The sequence below is a fragment of the Neodiprion lecontei genome, chromosome 6 (genome assembly GCF_021901455.1).
Source record: "Neodiprion lecontei isolate iyNeoLeco1 chromosome 6, iyNeoLeco1.1, whole genome shotgun sequence".
Lineage (NCBI taxonomy): Eukaryota > Metazoa > Arthropoda > Insecta > Hymenoptera > Diprionidae > Neodiprion > Neodiprion lecontei.
In genome coordinates this window covers 7,698,675-7,715,751 of record NC_060265.1, presented here as the reverse complement: position 1 = coordinate 7,715,751, position 17,077 = coordinate 7,698,675, and the positions used below count along the sequence as shown (strand labels likewise).

Sequence of the window (17,077 nt, the reverse complement as noted above, 5' to 3'; positions counted from 1 at the left end):
TCCGCGAAACTAAATTTCTTCAATTTTACTTCGGGCTTTTCTGGTCTTTAATTTATTTTGTATTTCATCGTACATTTGTTTTTTTTTTTTTCGACTATGTAGACTATCAATATGACATATTTTAATAACAATCCGCTGCATCTGTTATAAAAATTTGCCACTACTTAGTTCCGACGTAGACAGAGAGAGATTACAATGAGCGTGTTTTTCTTATAAATAGGGTACAAGTAACTCACTATCGTTGACAACATTTGTTCAATGCATGGACCCAATTTAACCCACTTGCTTTTTCAACTACAGCGAAATATAGCGTCACAATTCGACCACCGATATTACATTTACGTATATAATCTAATTGTGAAGATATTTATATTGTCCTCTCAACATTATGGATTCAATGCGAGCAGATAAATTATATTTACTCGTTATTTTACTTGATTCGTTACGTTTTATACGATAATCTACACAGCAACACTTTTTTATACATTGATTTATGGAAATATCAAGATGACGGAGGAGTGATATTGAAATGAGATTAGAGTAAGTAAGCTCGATATGAGTCTGATGGATAAGTTGATATCTGTGAGCATTGAATCCACGTCTTTTAAAACGAAGCAAGAAAATATAACAAAATTAATCAAATACACACATTGTACGAGATGTTATATTGTTTAATAATATATAAATCAATGATGTCTTACAAACATGTATATAGATCTAAACAATACAAAATAATTCGAATATTACAAAAAAAATAAACGTCTGCAAAGTTAATTCTAGATCAGGGCCGATCATTGTTATTATCTTAGAATATAAAAATCAACTTTGCAGTGTTCACAAAATAACATGCTAATATGATTGACGCTGATGTAATATAATAATAATAATAATTAGGATTAATAACATAGGACCACAATGTAGATGACTGTGACCGAGGTACGTAACTATTAAATTAATTAGCTATGTTTACAGATACACTTTTTTTGTACAATAAACGTGTACAAACTAGTAAGGAATAAATGGCGTTTTTTTTTTTTAACTTTCTTGTAAAATTATTTGATACCGTAATTTCTTAGAAATCCATTAACGGTGTTGAGGAATTTGTGACCCAAGTATACAGTCACAATGTGATATCGTACCTATTGTCGGCAATACTTCAAAAAACATTTTGCATTGATAAAGTGTACCAACGGCGAATAGGAGAAAAAAATAAATACTAAATAATAGCGCATCGTAGATCATCTGAGATTCATTATTCCCTATCTTCTACCCAGTCAGAGACGGATCCGTGCGCCATTGATCGATTAAAAAGATTTTTTCGCGTTCTAGGAATCCGTACTTTGTTGTTTTACGTGCCGAAATGAGTGCAATTTTATCTCATTTTAGATGGGAGAAAATTCAACGTTACAACAAATTCTCCAGCGTAGCATCTGATCAAGTAGCAGCTTTGGAAATTATATACACAATTATTACTGACAACGCGTCTCTAAAAATGAGTTTTAAACATTTCAGTGGTGTGACCATATACCTGACCACACAACCAAACCGAGTATTTAATGGACATGAAATAAGAAAAAACAGAAGCACAAAAGAAAGGGAAGAAAGTAGAGTGAAAATTTACACTACCGTACATTCAAGGGAAAAGAAAATATACATCTTGATAAACATATATTCAGTTTCTAACTAAGAAATAAAAAGCTAAGGTAACAAGATCATATAGAACAGAGTTGCAATTATGGATAAGATTAGAGTTCTTATGGCTGAAAGTACCGCAATCTTGTCTCTTCTTTGGCTGATCTTGTGTTGGAAGCTAGTTAATCCAAAAACTTATTTACAATTCAATTAGATTTTACACTTTGTTTTTGTTTTTTCTAGTTTTTTTTTAAACTCATTTTCCACCTACTACACAGTAAATGTCGACTGTCGGTTATGCACTGCAGCATATCTACATTGATATTATTCCAGAGAAAAATAGTAATAATAATAAAAGTAGTATTAATAACAATATTAAACAAGTAAGAATCTATTTTGCTGATGCCTATTACCTCTGAAATGTTATAAAGAATTTTCCTCGCGCCGGATGCTTCTTGCAGTTACCCGCTAACCATTAGTATTACCTATATTATGGTTCTAGTGGAAACGTTACTTTTGGCGACGACACAATAATTTAAAAAGAAACCTCGCGTTTAATCATTACTGATTAAAAATTTTTCGATTATTGGCTAGGAGCCAATACGTAGTTATTAATCAGCACTTTTTACATTGTTATATCTTGGGCAAAGAAAACTGATCGAATATCAGTATTAAATGTCGTATTTCTTTTAAGCTGAATATCTGCGAATTTCAAACGTGATACTCGTACTAAATTGGACAACACGTTATTTTTGTCACTTTGTGAGTAGAACTTGAAATAAGATTTTAATCAATGATTTTGGGCAAAGAACAGAAAAAAAATATTCTATTATGTCTAGAACATATTTCTTGCACATACAACGTCGAATTAATTTACGAAACCACTCTCGTAATTAAAGTAAATCATTTTGCAATCGTTTAATAAATTCAATTTACGATTTGTCCTAGATTACCAGCCATGGATCCACCCATTAACATTCTTCAGTTGAAACACGGGTTGGCAAAAAAAACGGACAATCAATTCGAAGCAGCAAGTTACAAGAAATCGTTTGAGCGTTCTTAAAGATGCATTGATGTGAATAATATCATACAGCTAAGATTGCTCACAAAGCCACACTCGCCAATTACTCGGGATTAAGCAATATGATTGAAAAGCGCAATCATTAAATAAACGATCAACGTCATATGAATTTTAATCAAAATCGATTTACTATTAGTTGTAAATCATTTGTAATGTACAAGATTCATCACGCGTGATGTATTCTTGGTGCGCAGAATTTAAATCTTATATCTTGCTTGGCGAAGGATAAATATTTTTGGAATGAAATGCTGAGTAGGAACAGTGAGACGAACTTGAGCAGGTATTTTTTCATTTATTTTTTCCCAAAATAGAAAATTTACGATAGAGCTTAGTATTTCGTCAAACATATTTTTTGATATCGTCTTTAAAAAAGAAAAAGGTACATGTATATTTTTAAATGTTTCCTTAAGGTCAGGGGTTAATACTGTCAATTAAAAGTCAACCGGTACGTAGTTTCCTTCATTGTTTTTAGCTTTCTTTACACAAAACTCTGTGGCAATACGAGTGGGACAGGCTCGTGATAAATTAGCGAGTGTGAAACTGAGAACAATGCAATCTTGTACAAATAATTAATATTGACCAAACAACAGAAAATGACCTCTAGATCAAACGAAACATCAGTGAATAATGAGTAAAGATCGAAGTGGCCTTCTTTTGCTGCTCTGCCTCTGTAAATATGTAAGATATACAAGCCTGACGTATGATCACTTAGAATTGATCCACCAGCAGGTTGCAGACCTCTATAGACATTGATTCTTTGCTAGAACGCACCGTTAATCGGAACATCTGAAAACACGGCAATGCCTATAATATCATTCACATATGAATTCCTACATATTGTCAAAGATTTGCAAATTTACCTGAGCTTGTTTATTCGGTTCAAGACGCAAAAGACACCCAATTTGTTGTGCCCGCATGTGCACAATTCCCGCACACACAAAGTTATCGGGATTCGGATCAATCCCGTCAAGCAGTTGCATTCCGAAGCCTTGCAACTTTGTGCGGACCTGTGCCAAGTCCATTGGCTGTTGAGCCTTAAATATTTTCTGCGAACGTTGCTGATTTGCCCTGAAAATCAACGTAGTTGTTACAAATGAAGAAGTATGAAGGACAGAATTCCACATTTAGTTCTTACACGAATTTTTAATTTGCTTAAAGACATTCCACGTTGTTGTTGTGACACTACTTACCCCCCAAGATTCTTCCACCTCGCAAAGAACGACTCCCCGTTCATTTCAGTAGGTTCAAAGAATTTGTTAATGGTAAGTGGTAATTTCATTGTTATTTTCTGAGGCACGTTGTTATACGAAAAACAAATTACCATGCTCGGCGCATCTGAAATGAAAAAATTGAAAGAAAAAGAAAAGTAAGTTAGAACTGACCATGAGTTAGCAAGTTTTCAGCAAAAAGCGGTTCAATTAAATCACCATTATAATCGTCGATGCATTCAGCATTAATCATCTGTTGAATTTGCGCTCCTGCTTCTAAGACCAAATCTACCGGCTTAACTTGAACAGATAGTTTAGCCTCGTCCTCCTCCGACCAGGATAATTGTGGGTGAAAGTTGTGTAACACAAATTGCGTCTTATTTCCGTAAAATAATCCAATGCGTCCAAGATTTTGTCTGAACTCAGACTTAACTCCGATTTGAATCAGATCATTTTCGAATAGCACTCCATTGTTTTTACATACAAATCTATACAGATAAATAGACGTATTATGAAAAAAAACAAAACGCGAAAATCGATACTGATAAATGATAATCAAAGTTTCAAAGTCTGTACTTACTTCTTAGGGTTATAAGTGTTTTGTGCACCATTCGTAGCACCGACATTGTTTGGTGTTCCACTATATATATCACCAAGAACGTCCAAAAGAACACCAGTGTTGCTTGTCGGCTGGGAAGATGGGGGAGTAGAGAGGCCTAATAAATCTGCCGAATTATTATTGCTGACAGTTGCAGCTGATATTGCCGAAGGGGCTTCAGTGTGATGATTTGAATTAGGTGCTGGACTTTTGCTTTCCCTAATTTCATTCTCTGGAACTCGACCTGGTTTCTTTTTTTTCAGCACAGCCAAAATGGACGACTCTCGTTCTGGGAAAGCTGGCATTTCTTCTAGAACGGTAGCCTGACGTAGATGGATCAATTCACATATTAATATTTGATAATTAATAATGTCCAGTATACGTTGTATTGTTATCACTTACAAGGACATCAGTGGAGGCAATAATGCTCAGCTGTAAGTACTCAGAAGCTCGTTGCTGTAATTCTGCGTCAGCACTGCGTAGGTTGCTGTGTTGCTTGAAAACCTCTTGAATTTGAACACGAATTTCAGGGAATAAATTGACAAATTTGATGTAAGTCGAAAGCAGCAGTGCCCTTGTCATCGGGGAGCACAAGTGATACTGTAACAAAGAAGGTGAGACAAATATAATGAGTGTAAAAATAATCTGGATATTCATACGGCATCACACTCACTTTGGAATGTAAAAGTTGAAACTGTACTAGAGGAGACGAACGTTGATCACCGGCGATAAGATTCCCAAATTCACCCAAAATGTAGCCACCAACTTTGACCATATTTTCATGACATGCTGGAGCCTGTAAAGCCTGTTACACATAGAGAAGATAATTAGTACAATCACAGCAGTGTTTTGCCAACTATAATGAAGACAATTTTCCAATATAGAATTCTTACCTCGAACACAGTTTTAGCAGCATATCCCTGAACGTCATCTCGATTGATAACAATTTGAATAACCCTGTACCAGACCTCCTCAGAAACATAATCACCAGCTATCCTGATTAAATTTAGGATCACATCGACATACCACGTGTAATCAGTTGCATATTTTTCAGCTAGTATAGCTACTTTTAATACCATTTCTTCTCGGATCGAATAATCCGCAGTTTCTAGGTAATTCAGCATTTCTTGGACAATTTCTTCGGCATTGCTTTTGTCGCACATCGCGTAAAGTAGATCAACGGCTTGCTGTCTCACGGAAACGTCTTTTTCCATTTTCATTGAAAGTATCACAACTTCTTGATGCTTTTTCACAGCTTCGTGAGAAAATTCGGAAGTAGCAAGATGACACATTGATTCGAGTGCTAAATACCGTAGATTAGTCTCACGATTTGATAAAAATTGACCAAGCTGATTGCAAGCACGAACCAACAAGTTTGGCTCACTATCGTTATGAATAATCAAACTTATCGCCTCAAAAAGAACTGCATTTTTTGCATTAGAATGCTGTACTTTCTTCGATTTTGGTGCCTCCTGAGCTTTGTTCAATATGGTTTCAAGACATTCGTTCAGTCTTCCACGTACTCCTGGATCCTCGGCTACAGAAAATAAGTATAGATATCAAACGTTGGTTGAGTAACGTTTTAAATTAATACACTTATATTTTTTAAACTGTCAAAGTTTCTTACCAGGTGGAGTATAATTTTGCAGCAAACGAAGAAGTTTAACAGAGAGCCAAGGCGCAGGTACAAAGTAGTAGGTATAGTCCTGCAAATCTGTGTAGCTAGCCGTTACAATCTATGCAAGAAAAACTCGTAATTAGAGAATAATAGCAGAGTGGTCCTCATTCACTTATAATTACAGAGTGCCTAGTGAAAAAACTCGAAGTAATTACAACATTAAAACAGGTTTTCCACGAAAATTTACCCGGCTCAATCTTGAAACAGCAAGACTGACGCAGCCCTTATATTCGTCTGGATTTCGTTTAACTAACGCATCAATCAGCGATGCAGCTGCTGTGACAACACCGAGGTGTTGGTCATTCAGAAGATGAACTATGCGAGAAGTCCACTCTCCACCTGGAACCACCTCTGGTGCTGTCCTCAATAATCTCAAGAGGCAAAGGGCTGCGCTCTGTTTCACAACGTCCATAGTGTCTCTGTGGATTTACGATTTTCCCTCAAAAATTGCAGTACAATTTACTAAAATTACTTTTGTCATAATAAAGTTACAAAATCATCTTCACTGTGTTGGTGGGATTTGGATAGCGGAGTTCAATTAATACAACCGTAAATAAACAGGAAATTTGTAAGATCAATGCTTTGATATACAAAATTAAAAAGTATATTTGTTCTAGGGTACACTTTATCAAAGCATGTGCGCAACAACTTAAAAAAATATCTTGATTTGACATCTACATTGGAATTGCGACTGCTGGTGTAACAATGATAGGCAGTAAATTTATCTACCGAAATAAATCCCTGAGCCAGAATTAGCGATTTACCACTAATCGACTAATGTAGCAGCAAAAAATTCATTGACCGACATTAGAATTGGAAACGAGTATGTCAATTATGGCAGAAGCGAATTCCAAGACTGTAACAAGAATTTTACATCACCTAATATCCAGTCGCCTAGATCCATTGAGCAATTTAGGGATTATGTAAAACCGTGAGAATAGTGTAGAGAATGGTGAATTGTGCTGCATCTCGACAACTTACCCTGACACAAGCAGTTTTGGAATTTCGTTGCCAAACGCTTCTGCCATTTCCTTGCTGCCAATGTTGGCGATACATTGTAGAGCAAGATTTACGTGAATTGGATTTCTTGATGCAAGATCATTCTTGATACTTTGAATAATTAATTTAATAAGATCGCTGTTTGTATTTACTAGTACAGATATGAATAGATATCCCTGAAATGAGAAATTTCAATAAATACTTCTTTGCAGAAGCAAATGAAATAAATTTTTACAGTTCAACATAAAACTAGAGTAGAAAATAATGACTTACAATTTGTTTTTCTGAGTATTTGTTCGACGAAAGAAGGTTTACAGCTTCCATATGACCAAAATCAATATCATGTCCAAGTAGAAATATGAACAGTAACTTGCAAACATATTTTTTCTTCTGATAACCATCCAGCGTTTTATCGCCTTTAAACTTACTACGGATGTTTGCTAGCTCCTTGTTTATTCTCTTGATCTCTGCCTCCTTGCTCTTGCCTGTCAATTAGATGTTAATAAAGTATTCAAAGCTGAATTGATTCAAATTGAAATATACCTAAGCAGGCACTTATCCTGTGAACAAGAGATACGTTGATGTGTGATGTAAGAGAAAAAAGAAACAGGTATGACCACAGAACAGATTTTGATACTAATTTTCAGCATCAATTGCTGTAAATTTTCTTAGAACTGAACTAAAAATTACCATCCTTATTCCTGAAGTAAGTAAATATCCCTTTTTAGGTGCAAACATACTTTATCAAAAAGTATTCAAAGCTTAATTATAGACCAGCTATGAATGGAACGATATAACGTTAATTTACTCTCAGACATTTTTTTTCTTTTTCTAATTCGTACAAGACAGCTATAATTATGGCTACTTCCTTCAGCTTCATATGTGAGATATATAATTGAATAGATTTCTGATAAATCTCACGTGCAGGAATAATAACAGTTTTTTGTTGTTGTTACATGATATTGGGATATATTTTATGCAAAAAATGGATTACGAAATTGTCACGTTAAATCTCAAGAGTACATTATTCTAATGTCCGGTTATATACCTATTTGAAAATCTCTAGTATGGTCAATGACACATCTAGATGGCTCTTGGCCATTTGGCATAGTAGATTACAAATATTGATTCATTTTCCATCAAAGCAAGTTCCTCGAGGAATTCACTTTATTTGTAGCAGGGAAAACTGCTGTATATGTAAAAAGCAGCACTAACGAACGATTCAAACCGGAAAAGATCCTAAAATCCAATTCTTACAGAACCAAGAGGCCATAATTTTTCGTACTGGTTATATAAGAATTTTCGTACGAATTTTACCAAGGTAAGGAAAGCAATAAAACTTAATTAAAATATAGTAAAAAAACATTAGGTGTACATCGAAAGATAAATATGCCAGAATACGCAAACCGGCGTTATAAATTTATGGAGTAAATATAAATATACTTTTGTTAAAAATTATTACTTTTTCTCAGATAGCTCAATGCCATTAATAACATGATTATTCTCGGCAGAGATGTTGAATGTATATCACAAAATACATATCACAGTAGGTGTTACATGTTTGTGGCATGAAGCTACCGGACTATCACATATGGGGCAGTATCACAGAACCGCCCCCATTCCCCCATTCCACAAAAGACTATCATGTATCTCCTTCAGTCTCAATGGCACATTATCATTTCATCGACAGAAGAAACGTAATAGCAATTGCGATAAGCGTGTATTCCGGTCTGCGAATGCAGTCTGGTCGTTGCGAATTTCAAAAAAAAAATGCCGGAGCAATGATATAGAGAGATTTGATGCATGCCCATATTAGTGATTAAATTTCTTGTGAACCTGAGGCTTCAAAGATTTAGTGAATGAGTTTAAATAACAATGAAACTCACAATTTCTGATGTCTGAAATGAACACGGCGAGACCACGCATGCCATCTCCTCGCACGGCTGGCATCTTTGCCTCCTATTGCTCAGACGACCTAGGATAAAGGTAAACTAGTCATTATTAAGTAGATTGGGCAAGTAGACTGGAAAGAAAAGGCTGATATCTGATATAGCACTGATAAAAGTGTTGCATTATTCGAACTTGAGGTTGATTTGTAGTTCATAATCGATAATTTGCTGCCTAGAATGCTGTGTGACAAAAATTTTTGATACGTAACAATTTTTATTTATTCGCAAAAGAAAACCGACAAATTAATCTTGCCTGACAAATGTAGGTCTAAGAAAAATAAGAAACCACTTGGATTAGTTAATGCAAACTCAATCAATCTTTCAACGCATAAATTGATTTGCAATTAATCTATACTCAGATATACTGAGCTGCTTCTGGCGGAGCTAGATTACTAATACATATACGATTCTTACATGTAACGCAAGAAGTGTTTCAGACACGCATGCAGGCACGTTGAGTCAATGGCAATGAAAATATTTATGCATTGTTATCAGCTGACGAAAGGAGAAAAAAAAAAAAAAATTAAGAACAGTGTTAGGGCTGAATTTAAAAACCACCTTGCGCAAAAATCTGTCAACGGCTACTCAAAGTTGTAATAACAATTGGCAATGGTGCCAACGACATAAATAGCGTACCAGATGGTTGCACAACGAAAACTAATGGGCCAAAATATTCCATTTGTTGTTCGTATGCGGTGATTTACTCTAATTGTGATAACAAGCGAGGATTTTGACAGCGGACTGATTAGCCCCCATTTTGCACACCCCTGGAAATCAAAGATCGGACTTATCTGGTAACTAAACAATTCTTGGAAGAGCCTTATTACGGTATAAGTGATAAGTTAGACAAGAAGGCGATGCGGTGCGATAATATTGACCGGATAATTTCTTCCGCGGGAGGGGGCGTAGTTTTGACGAATAAATAGTAAAATATTTCGAAGAAACTTCGGCCCGATAGGCAGGCCCACCTCCCTTCGCTAATCGCTAATAACATTATTAAATTAACCGGATCACTTACGGTTATATAAATTGATTGCTATGGTTCTACTCACCAATATAACCGAGGGATAACCGTGCGGGTGGCGGAGTCACAGATATATTTACGACGAGAATTATACGCGAATCTGTGACAGGGATTTCGTGGCTGTCGCCATTTGCAACCGCTAAGCTGACGGCTCTATATTCTACGCTTGCTGCTCGGCCCTCGTATTTCGCTGCGCGGCTCGTGCGCCATTTTATCGTAACCAGCGCCATCCCGTGGACCGGCAAATTTCAAATAATATTACAAGATTCCGTTTTATTAGCTCCCTAATTATTCAAGCCACAGTCTGGGAGTTCTCGCAATACGTGGGACTGAATTCTGAGAGATCCGTTTCGGCGTTTTCGACAAAACACTCAAACTTTCTTTTGATTAATTCCTCGTCGATTCAAATTATTCACATGTCGTTCAGAGATTTTTATTTTTTATCCCATTATTTTATTGTTACACAAAAAATTATTAATTACACAACAATGGGCGGATATTTACAGTATGAATGAGTTTTGTAGATTTAGGACGATCAACGTCGTGATTCATTCAACTAGTTTGTTGAATCTTTTCCAGTAACATCTCAAGCCTATCTTTCATAACGGGTTGACCTTTTTTTGTTTTCTTCGACAACTTTTTGTACTTTAATGCCTTTTCTTCCCTATATTTTCTCAGGGCTTCGATCTTTTCTTCTTTTTTACGTTGAGCTTCTTCCCTTCTGTTCTTTTTTTCATCCTTTTTCTTCAAATATTCAATCTTAGCCGCATGGAAGGCATTTCCTTTGGGTTGCGGATTGCTGAAATAAGACGGAACAGTGCACGTTGTGTGAATATCAAGCTTTCAATATGAAAGAGAATTGAAACAAGTTATGTAAAAACTATACCTAGTCTCTGTGTCGTTATCTTTTGACTCTGTCTTTAAATGTGCTGCATTTTTTTGACCTTTTTGCAGATCTTTGTAGTACTGTCTGAGAACAGCCTTCTTTCTGCGATCCTCCCATTGGTCAACTGAAATATCATTAAATATTTAGCCCAGGCATATAGGTATGTCGCTATCAGAGATATTGTTTCAAGTCACCTTTGTACTTGTTGCTATACTTTTTCAACCTGTAGGTTTTTTTGTCGAACGGTTTCTTAGTTTGCTCGTTATTATCGCCCTTCTTAGTTTTCAATGCTTCATTTCTACCCAAATCTTTCCTGTTGTTCTGCATTATTCACAATTAATCGATCACCGACGGTTGACAACAACAATCAATTCTAATAGGTTAGAAAACCACTAGACGTGAAACGAGTGACATGTGAAATGCGTACACGAGGATTCTGCTTAAAAGTTAAACATAGAGTGCAGCACTATCGGGATTCACGAAATCGAACAGAGTTGAAATGTGGTTGAAGTACCCTCAAAATACCGGGATGTAAATATACATCATTACGGTCATGCAGATTTACTTGTCATCTTGCAGGCGACAATTTGTTGTGTTAACCTTCGATTCAGCGATAATAATTTACGGGGCGCGGTGAGTTCTCAGAAAGTAAAACAAGATAAGATAGATCTTGAACGAATTACGTTGTGCGATGGATGAAGTATAAGTACTCATACAACAAATATGTGTGTGTATTTGGTATTTGACTGTTACATTGATCCAAACAAAAAGCGCGATGTTTCATGTGCAGCTGCACCTTACATATAAACATCAGAAAATATAAAATTATTCAGGAACAATTGAATGTTGAGTATATTTTTAACGAATTTTAATTCTCCGGACAATACGAATAAATTACGTGTATCCATTTTATTCTTCAGGTCGATTTATCTTACACGAATAAATATTGTATGATAGTTACAATATGATATGCATATGCGAATAATATAGTCGGCGACTAATTTTAATTAACGTGCCAGATTTAAATTTAGCTTGAGATAAACTGCCAAAATTAAGCGTTGCTAATACCTAAGAGGCCATAGCGTTACAAAACAAACAAGACATTGAGTCGCGAGCAACAGCGATTAGGTACTCGTTTAAAAACTCTCGGAATGTATATTCGCCGTTGTGCCGTGCGGCACGTCCGACGTTGGTAAACACGTGTTTTTATAGCCGTAGGAGTAGTAAACTACATAGCGTAGTGAACGTTTACGCGATTTCCGGTTTCGTATTCAGAACGTCAAAATACGGGGTCGTGAAAATATCTACAATTTAGGATGCATGCTTTTCATAATTTGTAGATAAACAGAATCATTTCGACGATATCTATCTCGACCAGAACGAATAACAAGCAATGAATAATCTAATCACGACTAATCGTTCGTCATGAGCATCGAGATGTGGCTCCATTCCATCTTTGCGCGGTGATTGGCGTAGATTTCTGTCATTCTATATGCTGTAGCCTAGGTGTTAAACGTGCCAAAGTTAGTAGATCAGCGATTCAGGCAGATTTCGTCTGCGAAGTGGAGTTATAACACCCTATACATAGACGAGGAAACACATGCAGCCCAAAGTGCAGTTTGACCCGTTTGACCCGTATGAATTTTGACGTATACTTTAAAAGATGTTGAACGCTTTGGGTCCGGTGAAATTTATCTAGTTTTTCAGTTTACGAGAATTATAATTCTCCGGATAGGTATAAATTTACACGTTACAATCGGTTCTATAATGCCCGCAAGTCGTTTGGATGCGGTGTACAGGAGTCTTTTGCTCACAAAATTTTTCACCAAGGGCTGGGGAAAACCGGAAAATTTGAGGAGGTAAATATATTAAAACTACCTGAAATCTACTCAACCTACTTTCTATTATGTTCTCTTTATAATCTCTTTCGTTTTTACTCACAGGATATTTGAGTTCCGTAAAATTGTTGCAAATCGAGAAGCTTGCTACAATCTTATACCCACCAATTATCCCGTAACGATAACGAAGGTGACGTGTTACTATGTTTACAATTTTTTATCTCATACTTTACCGAAAACCGCTTTTATAAGTATTGAATGTTCTCATTGGAAAAAACTTTCATCGACTTCAAAATGGAACAAGAGATGAAACGAATTTTGCATTCACCAATGTTAACCTTTAAAATATAACCTTAAATAATCAGGATGAAGAATGGTCAGACTGTCACATTTTGGAGGGCTCCTTTCAGTCGCCTTTTGACCAAAATCTGCCAGGCCTCATGCCGGAAGAGACGCGAACTGCTTACTTCCAGGTTGTTTTGCCACGCAAGTGGGAATCCCAGCGAGTCAAACCCATTTGCTTGCATTTGGCCGGAACAGGGGATCACGTAAGTTTAACTGAACAGCGTGACAGCAGTTGCGAGAACTCTTTAGTAACTTTTAAATTTGACTTTCAAGTTCTATTGGCGCCGTCGAAATCTGATTGCTCGCCCTCTGCTCAAGGAAGCTGGGATCGGGGCTATTCTACTTGAAAATCCATTCTACGGTCTCAGAAAGCCCAAGGATCAGATGTAAGAACCTCCTGTGAAATTTGTACACATAACTTTTATTTATAAATACGTTATCTGTTGATAGACGTTCGAGCTTGCATAATGTCTCAGACATTTTTGTAATGGGTGGTTGTTTAATAATGGAATCTATAGTTCTGTTAAACTGGTGCGAACAGCAAGGCTTTGGACCATTAGGGCTTACCGGACTATCAATGGGTGGTCACGTTAGTAGTTTACATGTATTTATAAAATTTTTCAATGCTTTTTGAGAGATTTTATTAATTTTTATCACCTCAGTATCACGCTTGCTATTACTATCAAACATTGTTTATCAACCTTTTCAGTGCATAGTAAAACGTATAAAAGACGGCGAAGCAATCAGAAACAAAAATATTGTACTCACTCAGGATGTACCACGGCAAAATAAAGTTTCCATCGAGATGGTTGATAGATTATGATGAAACTTTTTTGAAATAACATCTTTACCGTATCCCAGCCAATGCTTAAAACATGAAAGCATTGGGTGGCTAGTATTTATTTCTAACAGATGATGGAAAAATGTATAGATGGCCTCTCTAGCAGCAACAAATTGGCCAAAGCCAATTCCTCTGGTTCCCTGCCTTTCATGGTCTACCGCATCACCTGTTTTCACTGAAGGAGTCATGAGCGCATCCATTAATTGGCACCTCCTTGAGTCCCAGTACTTTGCAGACGAAGTCTACCAGAACGATTTAGCAAAAATGGTCAAGGTCGTCACACAGGACGTAAGCTTCGATTCTTCTCAAATCATTTTCTTAATAGTTTTTCATGCAAAATTCAAACCAACGTTTTATAAGCTAAAGTAGTTGTTATTGAATGCAAAATAAAGTGGAGCAAATAATGATTTAAGAAATGCTTGTTATAGGACGCCTTCTTGGCGGGACAACACTTCGCGAAACATTATCCAGAGAGTATGAACAGGATGAACAAATTGAAGAAGGAGTCAATTGACTCCGATCGAGTCGTAACTGCCGATTCGAAATCAGAACAAAAGATGTCAGGTGATAAGCTGTCACGAGGAGCACACAGTCTCACCGACGTTCAAAACAACAAAAACAGTACTGACCTCAGTATCGACAATAATAATGATCATTTTAAAGATAATACAGACAATAGTAAAGATAAGACTAAAGATACTGTTGTCGACCAGGCAAGAATCGATATGGAGAAAGCGGATGCATTAGTGTTTCCCTTTAACCTTATTACTAGCAAATTGAAACTCACTGACAATGATGTTTTGAAAGGTGAGTTGGGTAATTTCTATGCATTTGTAGTCAGGCATCCCATTCTGCCATCCTCTGTGCATCTGCTGAAACAATTACTCAACCCCTAGGTAAGCCTGATCATAATAATAAATGTTGACTCTTTTTTTACTTGGAAGACAAAAACTTGACAAGAACAGACAATTCGTCATGAATATTTTTCAATTAATTCTCGCTACTTTTGTCTTATACTTTACGTTATCTCAGCATATCTTGTGCAAAGAAAAACTAACAATTCCAAGCTAATTAAACTTCTGTCACCTCCTGCATTTATGTATTACTACCTGTTATTTCCCATCCTGCCTGGCAAATGTTGATTTTCGATTGCTCTGAGCCAATCCGAGGATGAGAATATTTATAAATAACAACTCCGTTTTAGCTTGTATTGAATTGCGAATTTCCTGTACAACTTCCTCGGGCTGAATCAGCTAAGCAAGAATTAGCAAACGCGTCTATCAAGGTAGTGTTGAATCAGTGTTGTGTGACGTTAATGGGGGCCTTTTTGGAGCAGGAGTGTGCGCGTTACCCGTCACAAAACATCCCCTACTTTCAGACAGCAAGTGGAGGGAACGAGAAGCCTTGCAGTTCATGCGTGGCGTGATGGACGAATGTACTCATCTCAAGAATTTCGAGGTTCCAGTTGATACGGAACTTATAATCTCGGTATGTGCTCGAGATGATGCATATGTGCCTCGAGAAGGCTGTATGGGCCTTGAACAAATCTGGCCAGGAGCCGAAATACGGTTCATTGATGCTGGTCACGTTTCAGCATATCTTCTTCACCAGAAACTATTCAGGTACTTGATCTGAAATGGGATAGTATTTATTTTCTATCCGGGGACTTCACTCTATAAGTCTTTGATAGTAAATTAGGAATATACATTTTTCGATCTGTTTTCTCTTACGCTTATTTCACGTAGGAAATTGTGGTAATCTTACAGGAAGATTCTTTGTTTGTCAATTTGTGCATTGTTTTTTTGGACTTTTTTACAATAAATAGTGAAATTTGGGCTGCTTTACAAAGTAACTATATATATGATAATTGAAAACACACAAAATTACCATTGAAGAAGAAAGAAATTACATATATATTTATTTCATATACAAGATCAATTAATATTTGAATAATTATAAATAAATCTATTGTCCGATGGTTATTCAACTTACGTTTTCATCGGTTTTTTTTTTGTAGGTCAACAATCGTCGAGGCGTTCACAAGATACATGAAAAAATATCCAGTAAAAAATAGCTGACAAGAGTCATATGAGTAAAAGAGGAACGCAGCCTACTCAGTGGTTCTGCGCTTCATTCTCATGTGCCCCATTAATTAGATTTAGTTAATTGTTTAAATATAGAGGTTTCGAAGCTTCGACATGCCTCATGATTACAATTTATCAATCGTTGACATCATAGCAATAAATTCTTGTTGTTTAATTCCGAATGTTTGTCAGCTTATGAAATTCAATAAGCAATGATATAATATGTCCGAATGAATTGTCTAACAATTTATTCTGTAAATAAGAATCGTCTGAACGCATTGATAATAATGTATTATAATCAATTTGGAAGTTTGAGAGTCTGACTAGTGATTTTAAACAGAAAATACTTGCACTTGTTTTAGCTGTTCTGTTGTATATAATACACAAAGCAAGAGGTTGTTATCGTCTTCTCATATTTAACGATCTCTGTAACACATGTATACAGATACTGTACAATATTTATACACAATTTACAGAATTGCAAACACATATACATATTTTTCTATAAAATCGTTGTACAATTTATCGGTCTATACAATACATGTATTATATATTATAAAATACTATGCACGTGTACTTATTTATATGTGTGTACATAGTATAATATACATATACAAATAAACTTGCGTTATGCATATATACGTATAAATAAGTATATATGACATGGATATGTGTGTGTATATAAATAGATATGCATGTCATATATTTATCATACAACTTACACAACTGTCTGAATAAATACGTTGCATATCGATAAGAAAAAACGAAATAACTTTGCAATCTACGTTCATACCCATTCGAAATTTGCGCGAAGGCTTCTGCCAAGCCACGTAGCGCCTCTAGCGGAATTCATCGGGAGAATTTTGATTGTCTACTTGAAAAGTTGGCAGGAAGAACGTGGCGATGGTAGCGCC

At 36.0% G+C, this 17,077-nt stretch overlaps 3 protein-coding genes across 11 annotated transcripts; 1 reads left to right on the top strand and 2 right to left on the bottom strand.

Moving 5' to 3' along the window:
* Positions 1-22: 22 nt before the first annotated feature.
* Positions 23-10,314, bottom strand: LOC107227273 (AP-2 complex subunit alpha). 2 transcript variants are annotated; one of them, XM_046743398.1, is made up of 14 exons: positions 10,198-10,314; positions 9,083-9,171; positions 7,470-7,681; positions 7,179-7,372; positions 6,385-6,616; positions 6,147-6,255; positions 5,413-6,056; positions 5,193-5,324; positions 4,922-5,119; positions 4,502-4,842; positions 4,141-4,409; positions 3,904-4,048; positions 3,574-3,781; positions 23-3,517 (listed from the first exon to the last, which is right to left on the bottom strand). In XM_046743398.1, the coding sequence occupies exons 2-14, from the start codon at positions 9,144-9,146 to the stop codon at positions 3,422-3,424; spliced, it is 2,844 nt and encodes a 947-aa protein (XP_046599354.1). In that variant the 5' UTR covers positions 9,147-9,171; positions 10,198-10,314; the 3' UTR covers positions 23-3,421. The 2 variants fall into 2 exon arrangements, with proteins under 2 accessions (XP_046599354.1, XP_015523862.1); XM_015668376.2 differs by having other exon boundaries at positions 23-3,499.
* LOC107227274 (protein ABHD18) lies at positions 9,866-16,726 on the top strand. Of its 8 annotated transcripts, none has more exons than XM_046743399.1 (10): positions 9,866-9,939; positions 12,791-12,914; positions 12,999-13,083; positions 13,259-13,441; positions 13,512-13,624; positions 13,689-13,827; positions 14,170-14,367; positions 14,508-14,886; positions 15,416-15,701; positions 16,097-16,726. In XM_046743399.1, exons 2-10 carry the CDS (start codon positions 12,823-12,825, stop codon positions 16,155-16,157), a joined length of 1,536 nt encoding a protein of 511 aa, XP_046599355.1. In that variant the 5' UTR covers positions 9,866-9,939; positions 12,791-12,822; the 3' UTR covers positions 16,158-16,726. The 8 variants fall into 8 exon arrangements, with proteins under 8 accessions (XP_046599355.1, XP_046599356.1, XP_015523863.1 ...); XM_046743400.1 differs by lacking the exon at positions 9,866-9,939 and adding an exon at positions 11,576-11,688; XM_015668377.2 differs by lacking the exon at positions 9,866-9,939 and having other exon boundaries at positions 11,817-12,914.
* On the bottom strand, positions 10,576-11,522 carry LOC107227265 (rRNA-processing protein FYV7). Its single transcript, XM_015668364.2, has 3 exons — positions 11,250-11,522; positions 11,056-11,179; positions 10,576-10,968 (listed from the first exon to the last, which is right to left on the bottom strand). Exons 1-3 carry the CDS (start codon positions 11,380-11,382, stop codon positions 10,722-10,724), a joined length of 504 nt encoding a protein of 167 aa, XP_015523850.1. The 5' UTR covers positions 11,383-11,522; the 3' UTR covers positions 10,576-10,721.
* Positions 16,727-17,077: the final 351 nt, after the last annotated feature.